This window comes from Ovis canadensis, chromosome 14 (assembly GCF_042477335.2).
Source record: "Ovis canadensis isolate MfBH-ARS-UI-01 breed Bighorn chromosome 14, ARS-UI_OviCan_v2, whole genome shotgun sequence".
NCBI classification, from domain to species: Eukaryota; Metazoa; Chordata; class Mammalia; order Artiodactyla; family Bovidae; genus Ovis; species Ovis canadensis.
This window is the reverse complement of record NC_091258.1, coordinates 15,362,124-15,386,680: the sequence shown is the minus strand read 5'-3', so window position 1 is coordinate 15,386,680 and position 24,557 is coordinate 15,362,124. Positions and strand designations below refer to the sequence as shown.

General features: G+C 47.0%; 1 protein-coding gene across 1 annotated transcript in view; it reads left to right on the top strand.

The window, feature by feature from the left end:
• The first annotated feature begins 15,603 nt into the window (after positions 1-15,603).
• FA2H (fatty acid 2-hydroxylase) overlaps positions 15,604-24,557 on the top strand; it is a 54,687-nt gene continuing 45,733 nt past the window's right edge. The window contains exon 1 of the mRNA XM_069552363.1: positions 15,604-15,961. Coding sequence (XP_069408464.1) covers positions 15,692-15,961 — 270 coding nt within the window. The 5' untranslated portion in view covers positions 15,604-15,691. The remainder of the gene's footprint in view (positions 15,962-24,557) is intronic.

Here is a 24,557-nt window from a genome sequence, read left to right as displayed (position 1 = left end):
TCAGATTTGTTGTTGTTGTATAGTCGCTAAGTTGTAGCCAGCCGTTTGCGACCCCAAGGACTGTAGCCTGCCAGGCTCCTCTGTCCATGGGATTTCCAAGGCAAGAATAAGAGTGGGTTGCCATTTCCTTCCCCAAGGGGTTTTCCCAACTCAGGGTTCGAACTCGTGTCTCTGTGTTAGCAGGCGTATTCTTTACCACTGAGTCAAAAAGACTTACTCCTGGGAAGCCCCAAACCAGGTTTATATACAGTAAAATTCATCCAAATGGGTATACAATTCTATGAGTCTTGACGAATACACACAGATATGTTACCACCACCAAAATCAAGACATAGAATATTTCTGTCGCCCCCCCAAAGGTCCCTCATGCCCCTTTGTAGTCAGTTCTCTCCCTCCCCACTAGCCCTTGATCTGATTTTTGTTCCTTATAGAACTTCTGTATACTAATCACACATTTGTGTATCACCTATGTAAATAAATCCATTAACCTAAGTAAGGTTATTCTTCCATTTCCCATTATCCACCTATGCTCATTTCAGGGGAATAAAAGCAGGAAATGTAATAGGAAATCAGAAGATGAAGTGCCAGTAACATCTTGATAAAGTTCTAGTAACATCTTCCAACTTTCTCAAATAGGCAGCTTGACCATACTTCTCTAATATGTTTGCTCCAAACTGATTCACATATGTTAATTGCCCTGTAATGAGCTAATCATCCCAGTTCTCTTTATTGAATGATCGAATAGCAGAGTCTGTGGCCCAGTGAGTGGTGGATGGACCTGTGCCTGGATGGTGAAGGTGCAGGGAAGGTGAGAGGCACCTCAGAGGCAGAGCTGCCGCGCTTGACACAGCTATGAAGCTGTTACTAAATGCTGAGCGTTTAAAGCCTTGTGATGTCGCTACAGAAATAAGAGAAGCTGGTTTTAGGGGCAAGCGATTGGGTTCAGCATGTTGAGCATGTAGGAGGCTCACAGGGTGGTCAGAAATACCTTTTGGAGGACTTGGCAGTGCAGTGGTTAAGACTTGGTGCTTCCACGCAGGGAGCGTGGGTTCCATCCCTGGTCGGGGAACTAAGACCTCACATGCTACACAGTGCGGCCAGAAAGAGAGAAACACCTCTCTCAGAGAGGATCAGCATGGGGGGCTGTGGATTTAAAATTCATCAATTAGAAGTGGTTGTTGCGATGGCACCCCACTCCAGTACTCTTGCCTGGAAAATCCCATGGATGGAGGAGCCCGGTAGGCTGCAGTCCATGGGGTCGCAGAGTCGGACACGACTGAGCGACTTCACTTTCACCTTTTACTTTCATGCATTGGAGAAGGAAATGGCAACCCACTCCAGTGTTCTTGCCTGGAGAATCCCAGGGACAGGGGAGCCTGGCGGGCTGCTGTCTATGGGGTCGCACAGAGTTGGACATGACTGAAGCGACTCAGCAGCAGCAGCAGCAGCAGTTGAGAGCAAGGAAGTGGACGGTCATCCAGAAAGAGTACAGGGGGTCATGGAGACGTGGGGGACAGCTTGTGAAATAGCTCCACCTTGGAGATCGTCAGAAAAAGAAAATATGCCAGTAATAGGAAAAAGGAAGGTGTCGTCAAAGAGGCTGGCCAAGAATCAGAAGAGTGTCAGGAGGCGTGGCAGAGCGCACAAGGACACTGTCCAGCAGCCAAGGAGGAGAGCTGCCATCATTAAGATGCTGACGGACACAGGGCACAGGTTCACTGCCGCCGAAACTGCTGTGCGGAAGTGGCCGGGGGGAGCCCCCACTCTCAACAAGGACCTGAGGCTCCGTGGCTCTGGCCCCCTGTGCCCCCTTTCCATTTTCAGTCTGGGGGGAGCCTGAGCAGAGAGGTGAGCCATGTGGCTCGTATTACCCTCTAGAGGACGGGGAGGAAGCCTCTGACCTCACACTGGGTGTATCCTATCAGCGGTGTGGATGTCGTGTGGCTTGTGGGATTTTAGCTCCCTGCCCTGAGGGATCAAGCCCCAGCCCTCAGCAGTGAGAGCATGGAGCCCTAACCACTGGATGCCGGAGGATTCCCTAACGTTCACTTAGTGTGCGTATTCCCCCATGCACTCTGCACTTAGCACCATAGCAGTGAAGACAGTTTTTAAAATGATGTCCTTTACAGATACCTTCTAGCTTCGCGTGTTCAGGGGATGATTTTCTTGGCTTGTCTTGGTGTCCCCAGCTCAGGAGAGAAAAGGCACTTGGCCAGGGTGGAGGAAATGAAGGTCACCGTGCTCTGCAGTAGCATGGAACACTGAGGAGTTTCTCAACAACCCCAGTCTCTCACTGCCTAACCTGCCTGTTGAGATACCCCCGCCCAGAAGATCTGTTCAGATGTTACTCCACTCACCAGTGACTAACTCAGCCCCAGTGGTGGCAAGACGAAATTATGACTCAGAACCCTGAAGCAAGTTATTGTCCTCGTACACAATTAGCCCCTCTGCCCAGGACTGCTTTATCTGAAACGGCTGAGAAGGGATGTCTAGGTTCAATTGTGAGCAGCTGGTCTCTGCCAGACCCAGTGCTGGGCACTGGATGGTTGACAAGGGGGCACAGAGGAAGGGCGGAGGCTCAGGACCCCTGTCTCTCTCCCTGAGGGCAGAACAGATGCTCCTGCCCACAGCATAACTATAACCCTAGGCTCCACCACCAGCAATTCCTGCAACACACAGGCGCGGGGCCGGGCAGAACACCTGAGGAGGTGTTCTTTTCTGTGCTCTCATTTGGTTTCACAACAGTCCTTGCAACAGCCGGGCCAGCGGCTTTTTTTTTTTTTTTAAATCCCTTTTTTTAAATAGAAGCCAAATATTTATAGCAGCACTCTTCGCAGAGTCAAAAGGTGAACAGCCCCAAAGAAACAACCCAAATATCTATCAGCGGATGAACAGATACACTAAATGTGAAAAAAAAATGTGGTCTATCCATACAATGGAGTCTGTTCAGTCTTAAAAAGGAATGAGAGAATAGATACAAAAAATATGCTAATTAAACAAAACAGATACAAAAGGCCATGAATTGAGTGATTCCATTTATATTAAATGCCCAGAATAGGCCAGTCCCTGAAGACAGAGAGCAGATGTTTGGGTAGGGAGCAGAAGGGAATGGGGAACGAGGGCAGGTAGTGACTGCTAAAGGCTGTGAGGTTTCTTTTTGGGGCGATGAAAATGTTTTGGTAGAGGTGATGGTTGCACAACACTGTGAATATACTAAATACCAATGAATTACACATGATAAAATGGTTAAAACAATGAATCGTATGTGAATCTTAACTTATTTTTTAAAAAAGAAACCAGTGTTCACGAGTGTAAGAAGCTGGCTACAGTCACCAGGGTCAATGTTGAAAGTGAGTCGCTCAGTTGTGTCTGACTCTTTATAAGACCAGGGACTGTATAGATTCAGGGTGATTCTCCAGATCAGAATACTGGAGTGGGTAGCCTTTCCCTTCTCCAGGGGATCTTCCCAACCCAGGGATCGAACCTAAGTCTCCCTCATTGCAGGCAGATTCTTTACCAGCTGAGCTATTAGGGAAGCCCTTAGGGCTTCAGACTAAAAAACTAATGCTTCACCACTGATAACCACAAATATTATCTATTTTCTATGATATTAGTTTTTTAAGATTCCACAGAGAAGATCCTTAGACACCTTCAACTCACACACAGATGTTTGTCAATTACAACTCAAATCGAAAAAACAAACCTCCCACACCCAGTGTTTCATCATATACAATGCTGACTTTTAGCCAACCGATCAACCAACAAGCCAACCAACAAATACAAAGGCCACCAAAAATAAATTACAAACCTGGGGTTTGTCCCAAAATGAAGGAGGTACATAGTCAATAACATGTGGAAGAAAAAGATTATGTTTCCTAATACAGGCATAGTGTTCAGTTTTCAGAAGAGTCCTTGAGCTCAGCCTTAGCCTGTGGGCAGCCGTGACACCATCGTGATGGAAGGAGTTGTTGGCTGCCGCCCAGTAGCCACAGCTGCAATCTCCGGGACCAGCCCTCGAGGGCTCCTTCACCCTGCCCTGCCGCCACCGTCGCTGCTGCGCCCACAGGTCACAGGAGACAGGTGAGGAATGCAATACTTGCTGGGTGACATGCTTCAATACGTCAGGTATTGATGTTTAAGAATTGCTTAAAGGGAAGAATATACTTGCTGGCTATGATCTGGTTCCAGAACCCAAAATCACTGTTGCTGGTTTGTGAGCATGCTGCTGCTAAGTCACTTCAGTCGTGTCCAACTCTGTGCGACCCCATAGACGGCAGCCCACCAGGCTTCTCCGTCCCTGGGATTCTCCAGGCAAGAATACTGGAGTGGGTTGCCATTTCCTTCTCCAGTGAATGAAAGTGAAAAGCGAAATTGAAGTCACTCAGTCGTTTCCGACTCTTCGCGACCCCATGGATTGCAGCCTACCAGGCTCCTCCATCCATGGGATTCTCCAGGCAAGAGTACTGGAGTGGGTTGCCATTGAGCATACCTATGCTTAAATGATTTTGCTAGTACAGTTCACATCATAGAGATCGTTAATAACAAAGCAGGACCTCATAAGGAAATCTATCTCTGTGTCCTCCAGGAACTTAGACCAACTTCAAATGAATTGGGAATCTCCAGTCCACAAAGTGTAGACCTCATGGTTGGGCTTCCCATGGATTTATTGACAATGTTACTTGATTATAAACAGTCACTCAGAAATACTGATGATAGCAAATTACCTTATTTGAGCTAGTTTTCCTTCGTTGAATACCAAACCATGTAATGTACCTTGGACTTTAATAAAAGGGAAATGGGTTTGAACTGAAAACAAAAAGAGTACTCGAGGGAGCTCCCTGGCAGCCCAGCTGTTAGGACTTTCACTGCCGTGGACTTGGAATCAGTCCCTGGTTGGACAACAAAGATCCCATAAGCCTTGTGGCCAAAAAAAGGAGTACTTGAAATGTGTGTATGTTTACGTGAGACACGTTTGTGTTTAGACTGGCATAATTATTAGGATGGCCAAAATATTTGTTCAGGTTTTCTGTAATGCCTTATGAAAAAAAATGGAACAAACGTTTTGGCCAACCCAATCTAAGTAAATATTTGTTGATCTTCTAGTGTGTGTTAAGGATTGGAGATTCCAACTGACTTGGAATCATTCCCTGCCCTTGAGCACTTTCAGTCTCGTTAGGGAGCAAGGTGACGGTATAGGGCACCACTGGCGAGGGCAGAGCGAGTGGGGCAGACAGTAGAGGAGTCAGAGAAGATTCTTCGGTGAGGTGGTCCTTGACACAGGTGGTCAGGCCTACCAGGCGGAGAGACAGAGGATCTTTCCGTTTGAAGGAGGGCGAGGCAAGTCTGAGGAAGTGATTAGGGCTTTATCCCAGCTTGAATTTGGACCCCATATTTTGCAAGAGGGGACCTCCCCAGTTTCTGAGAAGGGCGATGGTGTGTACTCAGTAAATTTGCACTTCTTCAGTGGTGTTGAATCAGAAGAAGCAGAGCTTGAAGGAAAAGAGACTTTTAGGTTACGGCACCAGTCTAAACATCAGGGGAACATCTGAATTAGAGTGTGGAGTTCAGTTTCAATACATTTAAGCACTTACTATGCATCTGAAACTCTGAGAAGCAAAGCAACAGTGATGGAGGCAAGGTGGCCCCTGCCCGTGAGCTGCTCACATCTAGTGGCAACAGAAAAATCAGCATTAAATTTGAAGTTAAATTTGGCCCCCAGCTCTATTCCTTACTAGTTCTATGGTCTCAGGTCTCATCTTCCTCATCAAATGATAAAATTGAACCATGTACCTTCTTTGGGGACACTTGTGATTCTGTCCTTTTTACGATGAAAATATGAGTTATAGTGGATGCATTTTAAAGGAGAAGACTGTGGTATAGGTCTTGATTCTATATGATTCTAAGGTTTTGCATGTCAGGGCTAGGTAAATGGTGGTAAAACGGACAGAAACAAGGCAATCTAGAGAGGGCTACTGATTTAAGGAAAAACTTGTAAGACCTCAAACCGTAAAATTCCTAGAAGAAAACATCGGCAATACACTATTTGACATGGGTCTAAGCAGTATTTTTTCTTTTTTGGATCTATCTCATTGGGCACGGGAAACAAAAGCAAAAATAAACAAACTGGACTACAGCAAACAAAAAAGCCTTTGCGCAGTAAAGAAAACTGTCAACAAAATGAAAAGGCTGCCTACTGATGGGAAAAGGTGTCTACCAACAATATATCTGGTAAGGGTTTAGATAGCCAAAATATACAAAGAACCTATACAACCCAACATCAAATAAATAAACAATATGATTTTAAAATGAGCCTTTTTCCAAAGAATACATGCAGATGGCCAACAGATGCAGGGGAGGGAAGGGGCATGAGTGAACTAGGTGAGAGGGATTCAGGGGTAGAAATTTCCAGGTACAAAATAAATGAGTCACAGGGATGAAGTATACAGCATGGGGAATATAGTCAATAATATTGGAATGACTTTGGTCACAGATGGTAGGTAGACGTGTGATCATTTTGTAATGTATAGAAATATTGAATCACTATATTGTACACTTGAAACTAACATTGTTATAAGTCAGTTATACTAAAAAAAGAGAGACATGATCATTTTGTAATGTATAGAAATATTGAATCACTATATTGTACACTTGAAACTAACATTGTTATAAGTCAGTTATACTAAAAAAAAAAGAGACATGATCATTTTGTAATGTATAGAAATATTGAATCACTATATTGTACACTTGAAACTAACATTGTTATAAGTCAGTTATACTAAAAAAAAAAAGAGACATGTACAAGAATGTTCATTAGCAACTCTAAATATCACCAACCTGAAAGCAACTCAAATAGTTATCAATGATAGAGCGAATAAATAAGTGGCTTTTTCATGTAGTGAAATACTGCACAGCCACAAGAATGTGCAAATGATTACTACACCTCAAAACATGGGAGAATTTCTAGAACATAATTTGAGTGAAGTAGCTACAGAAGAGCACAACCTAGATGATTCCATTAATATAAAGTTCAAAAGCAGACAAAACTGGTGTATGGTTTTTGAAGCCAATATGGTGATCTTCTCTGGGGAGGAGAGAAAGAAGTAACTGTGGAAAGGGCATCAGGGAGGATTCTGCAGCGCGGCTAGCCTTCTGTCTTCTGGCAAGAGCGTGTTCATTCTGTGAAAGTTCATGAAACTGTACACTTAAGATGCTGTGTACTTTTCTCTATGGATGTCATACTTCAACAAGAAAAAACTTTTTTTAAAAAAGAAGCCATTTACAATAGCAAAAACAAAACCCTGTAAGGTATACTTGTAAGTTAATTTAACATATATGTGTAAGTCCTGTATGCATACAAATTTAAACTTAATGGAACAATATCAGATATGACTGGAATAAGCAGAGATATAGCTCAAGTTCATAAATAGGAGGACTTGGTACTATAAACCTATTGTGTGTGTGTGTGTGTGTGTGTGTGTGTGTGCGCTCAGTTGTGTCCGACTCCTGGAGACCCTGTGGACTATAGCTCACCAGGCTCCTCTGTCCATGGGATTTTTCCATGCTAAGAATACTGGAGTGGGTTGCCATTTCCTTCTCCAGGGGATCTTCTCAACCAAGGGATAAAACCCACATCTCTTATGTCTCCTGCATTGGTAGGTGGATTCCTTACCACTAATGCCACCTTGCAAACATATTAATCCTTTCCAAATTAGTCTATAGAGTCAGTGTAGTTCCTTTCATAATCGGAATAGGCTTTCTCGTGGACACTGACACACTGATTCTAAAGTTTATATGAAAAAAAGGAAAACCCAAATAGAAACCCAGATACCTGCTGAAGGAGAACAGGCTGTGAACAGTAGACTACCAGATACCAAGATCTCTTATAAAGCTGTAATAATAAAGAAAGCGTGGTGGTGGCAAAATGAGAAACAAACAAACAAAAATCCCTGATCTTTACAATAGTATAAAAGATGCCCATAACTCATAGAACTGTATAGTTGGCTCTCCATATCTGTGGATTGAATCTGTGGATTCAACCAACTGCAAATCAGAAATATTTGGGGGGAAAAAATGCAGAAAGTTCCAAAAAGCAAAACGAGTTTGCCATGCATCAGCAACTATTTACATAGCATTTCCTTTGTACTAGGTATTATAAGTAATCTGATTTAAAGTATATAAGAGTATGTTTGTAGGTTATACGGAAATACTATGCCATTTTATATAAGACTTGAGCATCTGCAGATTTTGGTATCTGGGTTGGGGCTTCCCCAATGGCTTAGTGATAAAGCATCCGTCTGCGATGCAGGAGCTGCAGGAGACTAGAGTTCAGTCCCAGGGTCCAGAAGATCCCCTGGAGGAGGGCATGGCAACCCATTCCAGTGTTCTTGCCTGGAGGATGCCGTGGACAGATTACAGTCCATAATGTCACAAAGAGTGAACACAACTGAAGCAGCTTAGCATTTACACACGCAGCTCTTGAGTTGGGAGGCAAATTCATTGAATCATACTATTTTTGCTTTAAAACTTATATATACTCTTTTATAAACCTTTAAAACATTTTTAAAATTTAAAATAGTAAAATAATCATTTTAGTATTATTTGCTAGTAAGAAAATAATTACTTGAAAAGTCACAATAATGGTTACTTTGGAAGGAGGGAAGACTTGTGATCTATCTGGATGGAGATTTTAAATATGCTTGCCCTGTAGTATCGTGTGTGTGCTCAATTGTGTCTGACTCTCTGCAACGCCATGGACTGTAACCCACCATATTCCTCTGTCCATGGGATTTTCCAGGCAACAAATACTGAGAGAGGGTTGCCATACTGGGTTAGCATACTGTATATTCTTGTTTTCCACTAAAAATAGCGTAGAGAGTATTCCCTATCAGTACACATAGATATACCTCTTTCTTTCCATTGATTAGTATTCCACTGACTACACCATCATTTATTTAATCAGTCCACCCTAAGGATGATTTTTGTTTTTTTTTTCAATCTATAAGCAGTATTGCAGTTAATTTTATTATGCATGCCTCTGATGGAGTTCAGGACAGGTCACCACAAATTGGCCACTTTGGCATATTGGGGCCTCCGTGATAGATCAGTTGGTAAAGAATCCGCCTGTAATGCAGGAGACCCTGGTTTGATTCCTGGGTTGGGAAGATCCCCTGGAGAAGGGATAGGCTACCCACTCCAGTATTCTGGCCTGGACATTTCCATGGACTATATAGTCCATGGGGTCGCAAAGAGTCAGACATGACTGAGTGACTTTCACTTTCATTTGGCATATTGACTATTTTGAATTAAATTTACTTAAAAAACGGGTACAAGAAAAACACTCTGACCCTTAAGTGGAGGAAATAAATCTCCCATGTGAAAGGTGGCCATCCTATACCAGAAGGTAGAGAGACATCCTTATCAGAAATAGGGAATTCAGGGCTGAGAAGGCTATATAAACAAACCTTGTTACTTGTTACCCCTAGCCCGAGGCCAGGGGTGGCCAAGAGGAGCCACCCAGCGCCCGAAGCCAGGGGCGGCCCCACGCCCAAGGAGCACTGGCTGCGAGGGCGGGCGCAGGAGGGCCTATAGGAGCTATCCCACGTTGAAGGTCAGGAAGGGCTGCGGTGAGGAGATACCGCTCATCCAAGGTAAGGAGCAGTGGCTGCGCTTTGCTGGAGCAGCCGTGGAGAGATACCCCACGCCCAAGGTAAGAGAAACCCAAGTATGATGGTAGGTGTTGCAAGAGGGCATCAGAGGGCAGACACACTGAAACCATACTCACAGAAAACTAGTCAATCTAATCACACTAGGACCACAGCCCTGTCTAACTCAGTGAAACCAAGCCATGCCCGCGGGGCAACCCAAGATGGGCGGGTCATGGTGGAGAGGTCTGACAGAATGTGGTCCACTGGAGAAGGGAATGGCAAATCACTTCAGTATTCTTGCCTTGAGAACCCCATGAACGGTATGAAAAGGCAAAATGATAGGATACTGAAAGAGGAACTCCCCAGGCCAATATGCTACTGGAGATCAGTGGAGAAATAACTCCAGAAAGAATGAAGGGATGGAGCCAAAGCAAAAACAATACCCAGCTGTGGATGTGACTGGTGATAGAAGTGAGGTCCGATGCTGTAAAGAGCAGTATTGCATAGGAACCTGGAATGTCAGGTCCATGAATCAAGGCAAATTGGAAGTGGTGAAACTAGAGATGGCAAGAGTGAACGTCGACATTCAAGGAATCAGCGAACTAAGATGGACTGGAATGGGTGAATTTAACTCAGATGACCATTATATCTACTACTGCAGACAGGAATCCCTCAGAAGAAATGGAGTAGCCATCATGGTCAACAGAAGTGTCTGAAATGCAGTACTTGGATGCAATCTCAAAAACGACAGAATGATCTCTGTTCATTTCCAAGGCAAACCATTCGATATCATGGTGATCTAAGTCTATGCCCCAACCAGTAACGCTGAAGAAGCTGAAGTTGAGCGGTTCTATGAAGACCTACAAAACCTTTTAGAACTAACACCCAAAAAAGATGTCCTCTTCATTATAGGGGACTGGAATGCAAAAGTAGGAAGTCAAGAAACACCTGGAGTAATAGGCAAATTTGGCCTTGGAATATGGAATGAAGCAGGGCAAAGACTAATAGAGTTTTGCCAAGAAAATGCACTGGTCATAGCAAACACCCTCTTCCAACAACACGAGAGAAGACTCTACACATGGACATCACCAGATGGTCAACACCAAAATCAGATTGATTATATTCTTTGCAGCCAAAGATGAAGAAGCTCTATACAGTCAACAAAAACAAGACCAGGAGCTGACTGTGGCTCAGATCATGAACTCCTTATTACCAAATTCAGACTTGAAGAAAGTAGGGAAAACCACTAGACCATTCAGGTATGACCTAAATCAAATCCCTTATGATTATACAGTGGAAGTGAGAAATAGATTTAAGGGCCTAGATCTGAGAGATAGAGTGCCTGATGAACTATGGAATGAGGTTCGTGACATTGTACAGGAGACAGGGATCAAGACCATCCCCATGGAAAAGAAATGCAAAAAAGCAAAATGGCTGTCTGGGGAGGCCTCACAAATAGCTGTGAAAAGAAGAGAAGCGAAAAGCAAAGGAGAAAAGGAAAGATATAAGCATCTGAATGCAGAGTTCCAAAGAATAGCAGGGAGAGATAAGAAAGCCTTCCTCAGCGATCAATGAAAGAAATAGAGGAAAACAACAGAATGGGAAAGACTAGAGATCTCTTCAAGAAAACTAGAGATACCAGGGGGAACATTTCATGCAAAGATGGGCTCGATAAAGGACAGAAATGGTATGGACGTAACAGAAGCAGAGATATTAAGAAGAGGTGGCAAGAATACACAGAAGAACTGTACAAAAAAGATCTTCACGACCCAGATAATCACGATGGTGTGATCACTCACCTAGAGCCAGACATCCTGGAATGTGAAGTCAAGTGGGCCTTGGAAAGCATCACTACTAACAAAGCTAGTGGAGGTGATGGAATTCCAGTTGAGCTATTTCAAATCCTGAAAGATGATGCTGTGAAAGTGCTGCACTCAATATGCCAGCAAATATGGAAAACTCAGCAGTGGCCACAGGACTGGAAAAGGTCAGTTTTCATTCCAATCCCAAAGAAAGGCAATGCCAAAGAGTGCTCAAACTACTGCACAATTGCACTCATCTCACATGCTAGTAAATTAATGCTCAAAATTCTCCAAGCCAGGCTTCAGCAATACGTGAACCATGAACTTCCTGATGTTCAAGCTGGATTTAGAAAAGGCAGAGGAACCAGAGATCAAATTGCCAACATCTGCTGGATCATGGGAAAAGCAAGAGAGTTCCAGAAAAACATCTATTTCTGCTTTATTGACTATGCCAAAGCCTTTGACTGTGTGGATCACAATAAACTATGGAAAATTCTGAGAGAGATAGGAATACCAGACCACCTGACCTGCCTCTTGAGAAATCTGTATGCAGGTCAGGAAGCAACAGTTAGAACTGGACACGTAACAACAGATTGGTTGCAAATAGGAAAAGGAGTACGTCAAGGCTGTGTATTGTCACCCTGCTTATTTAACTTCTATGCAGAGTACATCATGAGAAACGCTGGACTGGAAGAAACACAAGCTGGAATCAAGATTGCCGGGAGAAATATCAATCACCTCAGATATGCAGATGACACCACCCTTATGGCAGAAAGTGAAGAGGAATGAAAAAGCCTCTTGATGAAAGTGAAAGAGGAGAGTGAAATAGTTGGCTTAAAGCTCAACATTCAGAAAACGAAGATCATGGCATCTGGTCTCATCACTTCGTGGGAAATAGATGGGGAAACAGTGGAAACAGTGAGAGACTTTATTTTTGGGGGCTCCAAAATCACTGCAGATGGTGACTGCAGCCATGAAATTAAAAGACGCTTACTCCTTGGAAGAAAAGTTATGACCAACCTATATAGCATATTCAAAAACAGAGAGATTACTTTACCAACAAAGGTCCGTCTAGTCAAGACTATGGTTTTTCCAGTAGTCATGTGTGGATGTGAGAGTTAGACTGTGAAGAAGGCTGAGCACTGAAGAATGGATGCTTTTGAACTGTGGTGTTGGAGAAGACTCTTGAGAGTCCCTTGGACTTCAGGGAGATCCAACCAGTCCATTGTGAAGGAGATCAAGCCTGGGATTTCTTTGGAAGGAATGATGCTGAAGCTGAAACTTCAGTACTTTGGCCACCTCCTGCAAAGAGTTGACTCATTGGAAAAGACTCTGATGCTGGGAGGGATTGGGGGCAGGAGGAGAAGGGGACGACAGAGGATGAGGTGGCTGGATGACTCGATGGACATGAGTCTGAGTGAACTCCGGGAGTTGGTGAAGGACAGGGAGGCCTGGCATGCTGTGATTCATGGGGTCGCAAAGAGTTGGACACGACTGAGTGACTGAACTGAACTGAACTGAACATATGAAATTAAATTTGTTTTTCTTCTGTTAATATTTATTTTATTACAGAGGGTTTCTCAGCCCAGAACCTAGAAGGGTAGAAGGAAAATTATTTTCCTCCCCTTACACATCTTTATATAGTAAACTGAAAGATTAAATTTCTAGTAGTGGAATTACTATGGTAAGAAATGTATTATAATTCTGAACAGATGACTAAATTGATTATTCAACTTCAGACAATAGGAGTTTAAGGCAATGGTGGAAAACCCAAATATGGGAGTCCTACAGATACCATCATCAAGAAGGCCCTGAGGATGCCCATGAGTGCTGGAATGCTTTTGCACATGCAAGATACTTGGAACAGAGTAGATGTGAAAGCAGGGTGAGAGGGGCTATTTAGGTATTCACTGTTTGAGAAAGCAACGCTAGTGATGCAAGGCCTCCCTCCATGCCTGGTGGACAGCAGTTCCACAGCCAGCCTATGGACTCAGCTAGACTCTTGCCTTTTCCCGAAGGGTGAGCAGGAAAGGCCTGGAAGGGAGAGGAGGAAGGACAACGCTCCTAACCTTGTATGTGTGTGTGCTCAGTTGTGTCTGACACTTCAAAGCCCGCCAATTTCTCTGTCCATGGAATTTTCCAGACAAGAGTACTTGAGTGGGTTGCCATTTCCATTTCCTCCTCCAGGGAATCTTCCTGACCCAGGGATTGAACCCGTATCTCCTGTGTCTCCTCATTGGCAGGTGGATTCTTTACAACTAGCGCCACCTGACCTTGGACATGTCTGTAGCTGGGGTAGCCTCTAGGGCATCTGAGCTGGGCTTTTCCTACAGCACTGGCCCAGCTTAGAGGCCCACCCCCACAACAGAATAAACAGGGTGACCGTGAAAATACCTTTTTCTGGGAGAGAACAAAGCCAGTTAAATAGATGCAGCCCCAGAACCAGGATCCTTTTATTACAAACCACAAGCTGAAGTGGGCAAAGATGTGTGCAGTTCTTCCCTGTTATAAACAAACCCGGATGAGCACCCTTGGTCTTCCCTCCCATCCAGCATGGTCACTGGGCTTCACTTCTTTAGGTCCCTATTTCTTTTTTTGTAATGGCAATGTGATTCTCTGTTCTTCCTTCAGAGCCCTCTCCAGAAGATGAGACTAGACTGAGGCAACTCAGGCAGGCACTCTGTGTGCAAAATTTAAGTTAAGTTGCTCAGTCGTGTCTGACTCTTTGTGACCCCATGGACTGTAGCCCACCAGGCTCCTCTGTCCATGGGATTCTCCAGGCAAGAATACTGGAGTGGGTTGCCATTTCCTTCTCCAGGGGATCTTCTCGACCCAGGGATCGAACCCAGGTCTCCCATAATAGAGGCAGACGCTTTAACCTCTGAGCCACCAGGAAAGCAAATTTAAGGGTACACCAAAAAATCTCAGTAATGGAGATAATACTTTAGGGACCTCCCTGGTGGTCCAGTGGTTAAGACTCTGTGTTACACTGAGTATCACACTGCAGAGGGCAAGGATTCAATCCCGGCTCTGGGAACTAGGATCCCAAATTCGGCATGGCAATAGTAATAATAATGCAGTATTTAAAAAATTCAAAACTAGTGCGAGAAAATCCAGCATGAACAACATACTAAAACTTAAAGCATTAAAGACAAGATCCAGCCCTTCATGTTCACTACCCTGCTTCACTCTTCTTGCTAGTCCTAGTTCTACTAAAACTCTACAAAAGCAGGTGGCCAACCCACTGATTGGTTTGCCAGTATTCCTATTAAAAAAAAATTATTATATATATCTTTATTCTGGTAAAATAGACATAGAAGTGAGCTTTTAAACATCTTAAAATTTACAGTTCAGTGGCACTAAAGCACATTTACATAATTAACAAAATATTACCTTAAAATATTGTGGGGGCTTAGTCACTCAGTCATGTCCAACTTTTTGCGACCCCATGGACTGTAGCCCACCAGGCTTCTCTGTCCATGGAATTTTTCAGGCAGAAATACTGGGATGGGTTGTCATTTCCTCCTCCAAGGGATCTTCCTGACCCAGGGATGGAACCAACGTTTCCTGCGTCTCCTGCATTGGTAGGCAGATTCTCCAGCTTCTGAGCCCCGAGGGAAATCCATTGTTAAATATTAAAATATTTGTCTATTTATTATTAAATATTATGTGTTGTGATTACAGGGTTTGGGGGCGCCAGAGGCCAGCGTCTCGGTTGCGTTACTCGAGTCGTCACACTGCCTCTCCTCCTCGTCACCCACGCCCGGAGCCTGAGGATGGAAACCTGAAGGTTTCTCCCAGGTGGCGATCTGGGAGATCGGCGGAGATAAGGCAGCGGTGGTGGCGATCAGGCCAAGGAGCACGTCTGTCCGGACCGCCGACGACGACAGGAGGACTCTCCCCGCCCCCATCCGTCTGCCCCTGTGCTCCCGGGCACACCCGTCCCGAGACACACCCGGCGGGCGCGCCCTCCGCCTGCCTAGGACCACCCGGTGCAGCGCGGACCCCGGCCTGCCTCGGGCCACCTGGCGGAGCGCGCCCTCGCCGGCCCGCCCTGCTCTGCCAGGCGTCCCGCCGGCCAATGGCGAAGCGGCCCCCGCCGAGTCCCGCCGCGCGGCCAATGGGAGCGCGGCATGCAAATGAGCAGGTGCGGTGGCGGCCGGCCCGTCAAGGCGGCGGCGGCCGCGGGCTGCCAGAGGCGCGCCGGGCAGTCGCCGAGCCAGCCGCGAGCTCCGCTCTCCCGCCATGGCCCCCGCTCCGCCCCCCGCCGCCTGCTTCTCCGCCGCCGAGGTCCAGCGGCGCCTGGCGGCCGGCGCCTGCTGGGTCCGCCGCGGGGCCCGCCTCTACGACCTCACCGGCTTCGTGCGGCAGCACCCGGGAGGCGAGCAGCTGCTGTGGGCGCGCGCGGGTCAGGACGTGAGCGCCGACCTGGACGGGCCGCCGCACCGGCACTCGGACAACGCGCGCCGCTGGCTCGAGCAGTACTACGTGGGCGACCTGCAAGGAGATCCCCAGGTACAGCCAGGCGGTGGTCCCACACCCCTGCTTCCTCCCCCCACCACCGGCACACCACTGCCCGCGAGCCCCGTGCACCTGCGCTCCAGGAGGGCCCAAGGTGACAGCCACCTCCTTCTCTCCTGGTAACAAGCCCTGACCGCCACCGCTGGCTCCCCAGCCAGGAATTTGCCCTTCCTTTCCAGCACTTCCCCGACCCTCTGCTGTCTGCTACTTCTCCCACCTCCCAAGGTATCTCCTGCTTCCTGCTGGTTCCTGCTGCAGCCTCTGGCCATCTGACGTCTTGGGTCACTTTTTCCCTCCCAGCCCCTCACACACCCAATCTTTCCTTCCTGTTCCCTTATCAGCCTCTCCCTTTTTGCAACTACTCTTCATTTCTGTTTGAATAATAGCTTCCAGGCTCACCTGTCCTCCCCTCCCCATGTCACTCTACTCCTGCATCCAAAAGGCGCAGACTGGTCACCCTTCTCAGTTAGTTAGGATTTCCCTGTGCCACCCTTGTCCTGCGCCAGGGCTTCCCTGGCCGAGTGGAAAAGTTGGGGTGGTATCTTAGACGGCCTGTGTCCTCCCGCCCTTCAGATCTCCCTCCGTTTCGTGCCCTGCGTGCTGGCCTGGGTGTCCAGCAGAGTGACGTGATGGGGTGAGCCAGCTGTGCTGGGGAGAGGGAAGTAGCACTCTGAACTGCAAGCAGCTGTGCATTCCAGGCTAATGGTGACGTTCAAACCTCTGTCTGATCCCCGGGTGTATTTTATCATCTCCATTGTAGGATGTGGAAACTGAGGCCCAAAGAGACACTATAGTAGTTCGAGGTCAGTTTGTGATCTGAGGGAGTCTGAGCTAGATAGTAGAAAAGTCAAGTGTGTCTGATTCCAAAATCAGTACACTGTCCATTCCAAGGACCTTTGGGTGTGGGAGATGATCTTATCTATTGGGCTCTGGGTAGGCCTGGGCCAGAGGCAAACTGACTCTTCAGGCCTTCCCCAGGCCCAGCTGTAGGACTGGGGACGATGGGGCCATCATGCTTGAACATAAACCAACAGTTGTTCCCTGCTTCTAGCTCTTCATTCAAGACGGTCCCAGCAAATGCTTTTAGGTCTTTGGATGAAAGGACTTGACTCTCACTGTTCCAGGTGTCTTTTCACTGAATCATCCTGCCCTGTTCTTTCATCACTGATTCACTCACTCACTTGATGTGTTCATGATTGGCAGCGCTGAGCTAGGCGCTGATACCAATGGACTGAGGTACCAATCGACAAAACAATATGGTTTCATTCATGGACCTAACACGCTATAGTAATTCTTCAGTTGCCTGGAGCTGTCAGAGTATGAATCAGGGAGAACTTTCTGGAGAAAGTGCTGTTTACCCTGGGAGCTGATCAGTGGATACCTGACTGTAGCCAGGTGGAGTGTGGTGAGAACAACAGTCCAGACAGAGGGAACAGAATACCTGGAGGCTCTGAAGGGTGAGGACTTGGCAGGGTCAAGGGACAGAAATAAAACCAATGTGACCGGAAGCTGGTGGGCAAGGAGAGGGAAATGGAAGGAGGCCAGAGATCAGCCAGGCAGCTCTGGTCAGGATTTGGGGCATGATTCTGAGAACAATCGGAAGCCAGGGAACAGATTCAAGCAGGGATGTGGCATGGTCAGAGTTGCATCTTTGGAAGAGCATCCTGGCTGCAATGATGAGAAGGAGTGGAGGGAGCCAAGGTGGGTGTGTGGAGACCAGGCAAGAGGCTACCCTGCAGCCCAAGTGAGAGGTAATGATGGTGGCTTTGACCAAGAAGAGGGGAAGGTTGAATTTGGGAGACTTTATAGGTAAAACGACAGGACTCACTATTCTGCAGCAGGAGCCCAGTTTAATCTTGGAAGCCGACATTTGGTGTCAGGTCATGCCGAAGGGGTTTAGCTGTAGGTATAACCGAAGCTGAGTGCAGGAAATGAGAGGCAGAGGCCAGAATACTAGAGACTTCCAGGCATGTGATGGGTTATGGAGGGCATCCTATTTTGTAACTGTAACCTATAACAGGAGCCTAGGGTGTGACCTCTCCTCCCAGCACCATCCAGAGTATCTCTCCTAAGATGGCTTCACCTCCCGGCTCTGCTAGCCACCCAGCACTGTGGTCTGATTGGGCTTTGTTTTGCTTTGCTTCCCTCATAGCTCAGTTGGTAAAGAATCTGCCTGCAATGCAGGAGACCCTGGTTCAAGTTCTGGGTCAGGAAGATCCCCTGGAGAAGGGATAGGCTACCCACTCCAGTGTTCTTGGGCTTCCCTCGTGGCTCAGCTGGTAAAGAACCCGCTCGCAATGCGGGAGACTTGGGTTCAATAGCTGGGTTGGAAAGATCCCCTGGAGAAGGGAAAGGCTACCCACTCCAGTATTCTGGCCTGGAGAATTCCATGGACTGTATGGTCTGTGGGGTCGCAAAGAGTTGGACACGACTGAGAGACTTGGACTTTCACTTGCTTTGCTTTACCTGACCTTCAGAGAATACTGAGTCTCAATTTGCTTCCTACGCCTGCCTCACCTAGAGTCCCAGTGTGGCTGTGTTTCAGGTGTCCTTATAACTGGGCTCCCACCTGAGGATATGGAGAAAACTAACATCATACGTACAAACCCATGGCCCATACTTGACCTACGACCATACTCACCCAATACTCCAGTTGCTCGTCAGCTTCTGTCTGCAGATTTCTGTTCTGGAAACAAGTGCAGGGTTGTCTTTATATTGAGGAGGAGAGGTAGCCAGAGGAGAAATCTAGAGAAGCTGTCCTGCCAGAAAGAAGCTCTCCTTGTAAGGCCTGAACACAGAGAAGACACTTGTGTTCTTCTCTCTGGTTAAGCCCTCCTAGCAGCCCCTGTGCTGCCCTCTCCACCTCTCTCCTCTCCTCGGACTTGACCAGGGATGCTGACACCTGTTGAGGCTAGAACCCGACTCCTGTAACGTGAGGACAAGGAGGGGCCTTGACAGGGAAGGGGAGTATCATGAACCAGCTCTGTTCTTTGGGGTCATTTCTGAATGTTGCCCATCGTCAGAATCCTTCTTCCCAAGTGTAGTCCTCGGAGAGGAGCCTGCTGGATGGAGCTCTGCCATGAAATTGCAGGGACAAGACTCAGCCCCATTGGTTTCCCCGGTTCCCCACTTTACCACACCCCCTCTGTATATACACTTACACACACATTCATTCACACTCACAGGAAAGCACACACACATGAAACAAGTCAGACTTGTTTAAGCCAGCATACTAGGGGATGAGGCAAGGTTTGTTATAGCCTTGGACTTGAGGAGGAGGTGAATCAGTGATGGCTCAGCAGGGAAGTTGGCCGTTTTCTCAGCTGGGCGCTCTGGGCTCCTCACTCCAAGCTTAGGTAAGAGTGGCTCACGTTGTTAGGGGGTGTGAAGCCCATTGATTGAGTTGCAACTGCAACCGCCTTTTTTTTTTTTTTTAAGAAATAAAGAAATGATCTCCTAAGGCCATGGATAGTGTGTTTCCCAGACGTAGGCCATCCATGAATCAGTGTCCCAGTTTTTTTTCAAATTGGCATAGGACTTGAACTATTTAATGTTTATCTGTAAGTAGACTCACTATTTTACCACTTACTTGCCCTAGGCATCATTACCAGTGAAATCACAGATTTTACATGCACATTGAAAATAGAGCTGTTAAAATAAATGCTCATCCTCCCATCCCCTAAAATCCTGAGCACCATCAGTGGAGTGAGTATCACACTTTGGAAGACACCTAAAGCAGAGCTTCTTAACCCTGGTGATCTGTGGAGTATTTTCTGAGATTGATAGAAAAGATGAAAATATGTGTAAAAACGCATGGTTGTGCATTTTTCTGGTGCGAGAGCTACAGCTTTCATCACAGTCCAACCAGAATCCTTCCCTCACTCCAGACCTGCCACGATGAGGAAAATAATTCTGAAAGGGCAGACCATACTCCCCCCGCCATCTCACACCGCTAGACCTCAAGAACGCTTCTTGTGGGCAGACATCTAAGCTTGCCCCTGGAGAAAAGCCCTGTTGGAGGAAACCCTGGAGGAAGGCAAGCCCTGACTCCCAGCCCCTGCTGTTGGGCTAACCCTGCTTTCTGAATGTCTCTGGGTGTCGTGTCCTAGTCCCACAAGGCATACCTATCTCTGAGCGGCCGAGAAATCCACAGATTCTGCCACGTGTGCTTCTGCCAGGCTCTGAGGGTCCGGCCATTCGAGGTTCAGAGCTTGAGTAATTAAGGAGGAGATCTAAGTGCAGGAAGACTCAGGGTTTCCACCCCACCCCAGGCTCCGGAACAGCTTGCGCATAGCGCAGCTTGGAGCGCCGGTCTGAGCTGAGAGTTCAGATAAAAGCCAGTGCTTGGGGAACTTGCCAAACTGCCCCCACCTGCAGAGCAGAGTGGACATGACAAGTCTGCTGACTCACGGGGGTCAAGATCTGCTTAGCCTACAGGAGGGCCCCTAAATGGGCCTGCCTGGCCCATCAGCAGCCACCATCCTTTGCTACTTGCCAGGGCCTTGTGGTGGCAGGTGGGCTTTACCTGGAGGATGAAGCTAGGGCCAGCTGAGAGAGAGCCAGGGACCCAAGTCATTGTGGTTCCATGTGACATGGGGTAAGCACAGGCTCCAAGATTGCTCCCTGATATCACCCCGGAATTCAGAGAAGGGGCTTTGAGACCTAAATTAAGGGGAAGGTTGAAATTAGGGCTTCCCTTCTGGCTCAGGTGGTAAAGAATCCGCCTGCAATGCAGGAGACCTGGGTTTGATTCCTGGGTTTGAGACCTGGGTTGGGAAGATCCCCTGGAGAAGGAAAAGGCTACCCTCTCCAGGATTCTGGCCTGGAGAACTCCATGGACTGCAGAGTCCATGGAGTCACAAAGAGTCAGACACAACTGAATGACTTTCACTGTCGCTGGAAGTTAGGACTCTATGGGGGAAATAAAAAGAAACAGACAGGAATCTCAGAAACACCTGAGAGTAATCATTTCTGGAAACATTCCCAGCAGAGAACCAAAACTGACGCCTGAGCAGCATCCATCATCTTCACTTTCTTTATTATTTATCCTAAGACACACACTCACCATTGGTCCATATGTTGCCTTCCATTCATTTAGACAGACAAGTAGTGAGTCTCCTGTTCTCTCTGAACCCACCGTGGTACTGAAAGTGCCCTCGTCAGGGTCATCGGGACCTTCCCCTGGCTAAACCTGATGGTCAGTTCTCACTGGCCTGACAGAACTCTGACATGGCGATCACTGCCCTGTTCTTGATAGGCTGTGTTCACCTGGCTTCTGGATACCTCGCTCCCTTAGCTTTCGACCTGCATTTATTTTCTGCTGCTGCTGTAACAAATTGCCACAAACTCAGTGCGGTAAAGCAACACATACATGTTCTCTTCTGATTCTGCAGTCAAAAGTGAGAAATGAATTGGCAGGGCAGCCTTCCTTCTGGAGGCTCTAGGGGAGAATTTGCTTCCCCCCTCTTCGAGCTTTTAGAGGCTGCCCACGTTCCCTGGCTCCTGGCCGCAGCCACCAGTCACGTTGCTCTCTCCTCTGCTCGTCTCTCACTTCTCGTTCCTGGCCTCTGACCCTCATGCTTCCATCTCTCGCTTGTAAGGAACCTTGTGGGTACGCGGTGCCCCTCTCTCCCACACACACACCGGACAATCCAGGATCATTTCGTCACAAGGTCTTGAGTTTAACCCCCCTGCACAGGCCTCCACGCCATGAGGTCACGTAGTCATGGACTCCAGGTGTGGGGATGTAGATTTTGGAGGGAGTGCATTATCCCACATGCTTCACCCTCAGTCTCCACCGCGGGTTCCTCTTGATCCTCGTTTCCCAGAACAGTGCATAGAGCTTAAATGGAACCACACAGTGGCGTGCCCTGCGATAACAGCTTTTTTCACTCAGTGCTATAGCTGGGAGATGACCTGTGTTGTCCTGCTGACTTCATTCGCTGCTCTGTCCTAAAGGATCCAGAGGCTGTAGGAGGGAGTGGGGGATAAAGCAGGCTGGTGGCTGGGGCAGACCCTTGCTCGTCCTCATGGGCCTTCGGAGTCTTCCTTTCAGATGTCTGCCCGCTGCTCTCCTGCCACGGCTGGAGCCTCGTTACGCTCATTACTGCAGCAGTCCCCTGGGCCGGTCTCCCCCTGCCAGCACTCCCCGCAGCCTGTGAAGCTCTCCAGAGAGCGCGTGGTTATATTACAGCGGGATTCCTAAATCTTCAGTGGCTCCCAATTGCTTCCTCCAGGGCTCCACGCCCGGAAAACTTAGTTGAATTTGGAGCTAACTCAGGTAACTACCCACTCTACTCCTTCAGTCTCCTTCCTTTCCCATCTAGGGCTGGGTTTTTCCTTCTCGCACACTCACATGGCACTTGGCCTCTACCTACAGTACGGCATTCAAAATGTTCTTCCCTGTTCACTGTGCTCACTGCATGTCTTATCTTCTCGACTAAATTGTAAACTCTCTGAAGACTGCAGTTGCCTGACTCACCTGGCTTTCCCTGGGAGACGCTAGCGCACGGGTGCCTGCCAACAGCAAGTAATAAATGTCTAAATGAATGAATGAAGGAGCTGCTGAGAGCAAGCACAGCTCTCGGTCGGCATTTCCAGATGCCGAGATACGTGCCGAATTGAAAAGGGAAGTGGTGATAGCAGCACACACAAGATGCTTCAGGTAGTGAGATGAGGAGACGCAAACAAACCTCTTCCCAGTTTCCTCTTTGTTAGCTGCAAGGATTGTGAGCTGATGGAAAGTATGGAGGACCATCAGGTGAGCCCCTCATTTCTGCCTTTGCCCTCCGTTTTTCATCAGCCGGAAGGAGTTGGCAACACATCTTCCGCATGAGGCTACTGCAGTTCACCCCTACCCCGAGTCCCTGGCAAGGGTAGAAGTAAAAGTAACCACAGGGAACGCTGATCGAGAGCCCTGCTTGCTCTCAGCGCTGCGACTTGTAATCCTGTGTCTGTAAGTGTCTGGACGATGTGTGGAGGTAGAACCCGGGTTCCCGGGTTTCCAGTTCTGTTGACTCTTTCCTGTGTCTTTTCATGCAAAACTCTCTGAAGCGTGTCATCTCCGAACTGTGATTCTCAATTGTCTCTAATTGCTGCTCATCTAAAATGGGCAGAAGATTCTAACGACCTCTCTTCCCGCCTGCTCTTGCCCTCTGATGGAAACCAAGCTCAGTCATAATAGTAAGGTTGGAGAATACCAAACTTGATGCTAGCAAGAGCTGTAAAGATATCATTGAGACGCAGAAACCTCATACTCAGGATTTGTTGTTGTGAAGCCTTGCCCTAAAACACAGTTATTCAAATGCATTGTTTCTTTATTGCGATAGTATATTGCAAGGTGTTAAAACAGCAATACCAAATAAGCAAATTGGGGGGGACTTGTTTTAACATATTTGAACTGCGATGCGTACAGAATGTCTTAAGGTCCTGTCAGAAGAAAGCTAGTAGCCAAAAATTCCACTGATGCAACGTGACTGCACTTAAAAGTGAACCATGCAATCTACATCAAGCGTGGTTGATAATTACCTAAGTGGATTAGTCACACTTTCTCCTTTAAAACAGATAGAATTTAAAGGGACTAGTTCTGCACACTCTTACATGCTCAGCAGAGCCTTCTTCACATTGTGCAGTGCTCACATTTCCCTCTGGAAAATGGAATTGGTGATTTTAGTAATGGCTAGTTTTGTTTTATAAATTCTGAATGTTAGTAGTCCATAATAACCCACTTAATTGCTAATAAATAGCCCCTAGTCTTGTACAATAATGAACTTCTATGAAACAAGATCATTTACCCACAAAAATCTAAGAAAGATCTCACATTTTTAAGTCAAGTTAAGGCCCACACTTTGAGACCGACTGCCATGGAGAAATAAGGAGCAGTTAGATTTGGCTGAATAAATACAGCATCCATGACCCCAAGTTAGGGACCAGGGCAGACCAGCCTGATTTAGTAGTTGCTTCCCCTCGTGCCAGGCAGGATCCTTTGGGGGACTTCTCTGCTGGTCCAGTGATTAAGAATCCACCTGCCAATGCAGGGATCATGGGTTCGATTCCTGGTCAAGGAAGATTCCGCACACGGCAGAGCAGCTAAGCCCGTAGGTCACAACTCTTGAAGCCCGCGTTCCTAGAACCCATGCTTCACAGCAAGAGAAGCCCGTGTGATGAGAAGCTGAAGTACTGCAGTAAAGAGGGGCCCTGCTCCCCGCAGCTAGAGAGAGCCCGAACGCAGCAATAGAGACCCAGCACTGCCCAGATAATGAACAATAGATAACTAATTTTTATTGAAAAAAGCTTTAGAGTGGCAAGTATAACAGCTTATGCAGGCTGGAGATGGTGTGCCATAAAAAATTCAGGTGTTCCTTGAACCTGAGAGGGAAGGTCTCTGACTCTTAGGATTAAAGGTCTTGTGAAGGGAATCTACTTTAAATGAAGACCAAAATTTCATAGAAAATGGACCAAGGGGAGAAGGAAATTGATTATCTTTAAAAATGAAACTGAAATGTTGTGAAGAAAAGGGAACCCTCTTACACTGTTGGTGGGAATGCAAACTAGTACAGCCACTATGGAGAACAGTGTGGAGATTCCTTTA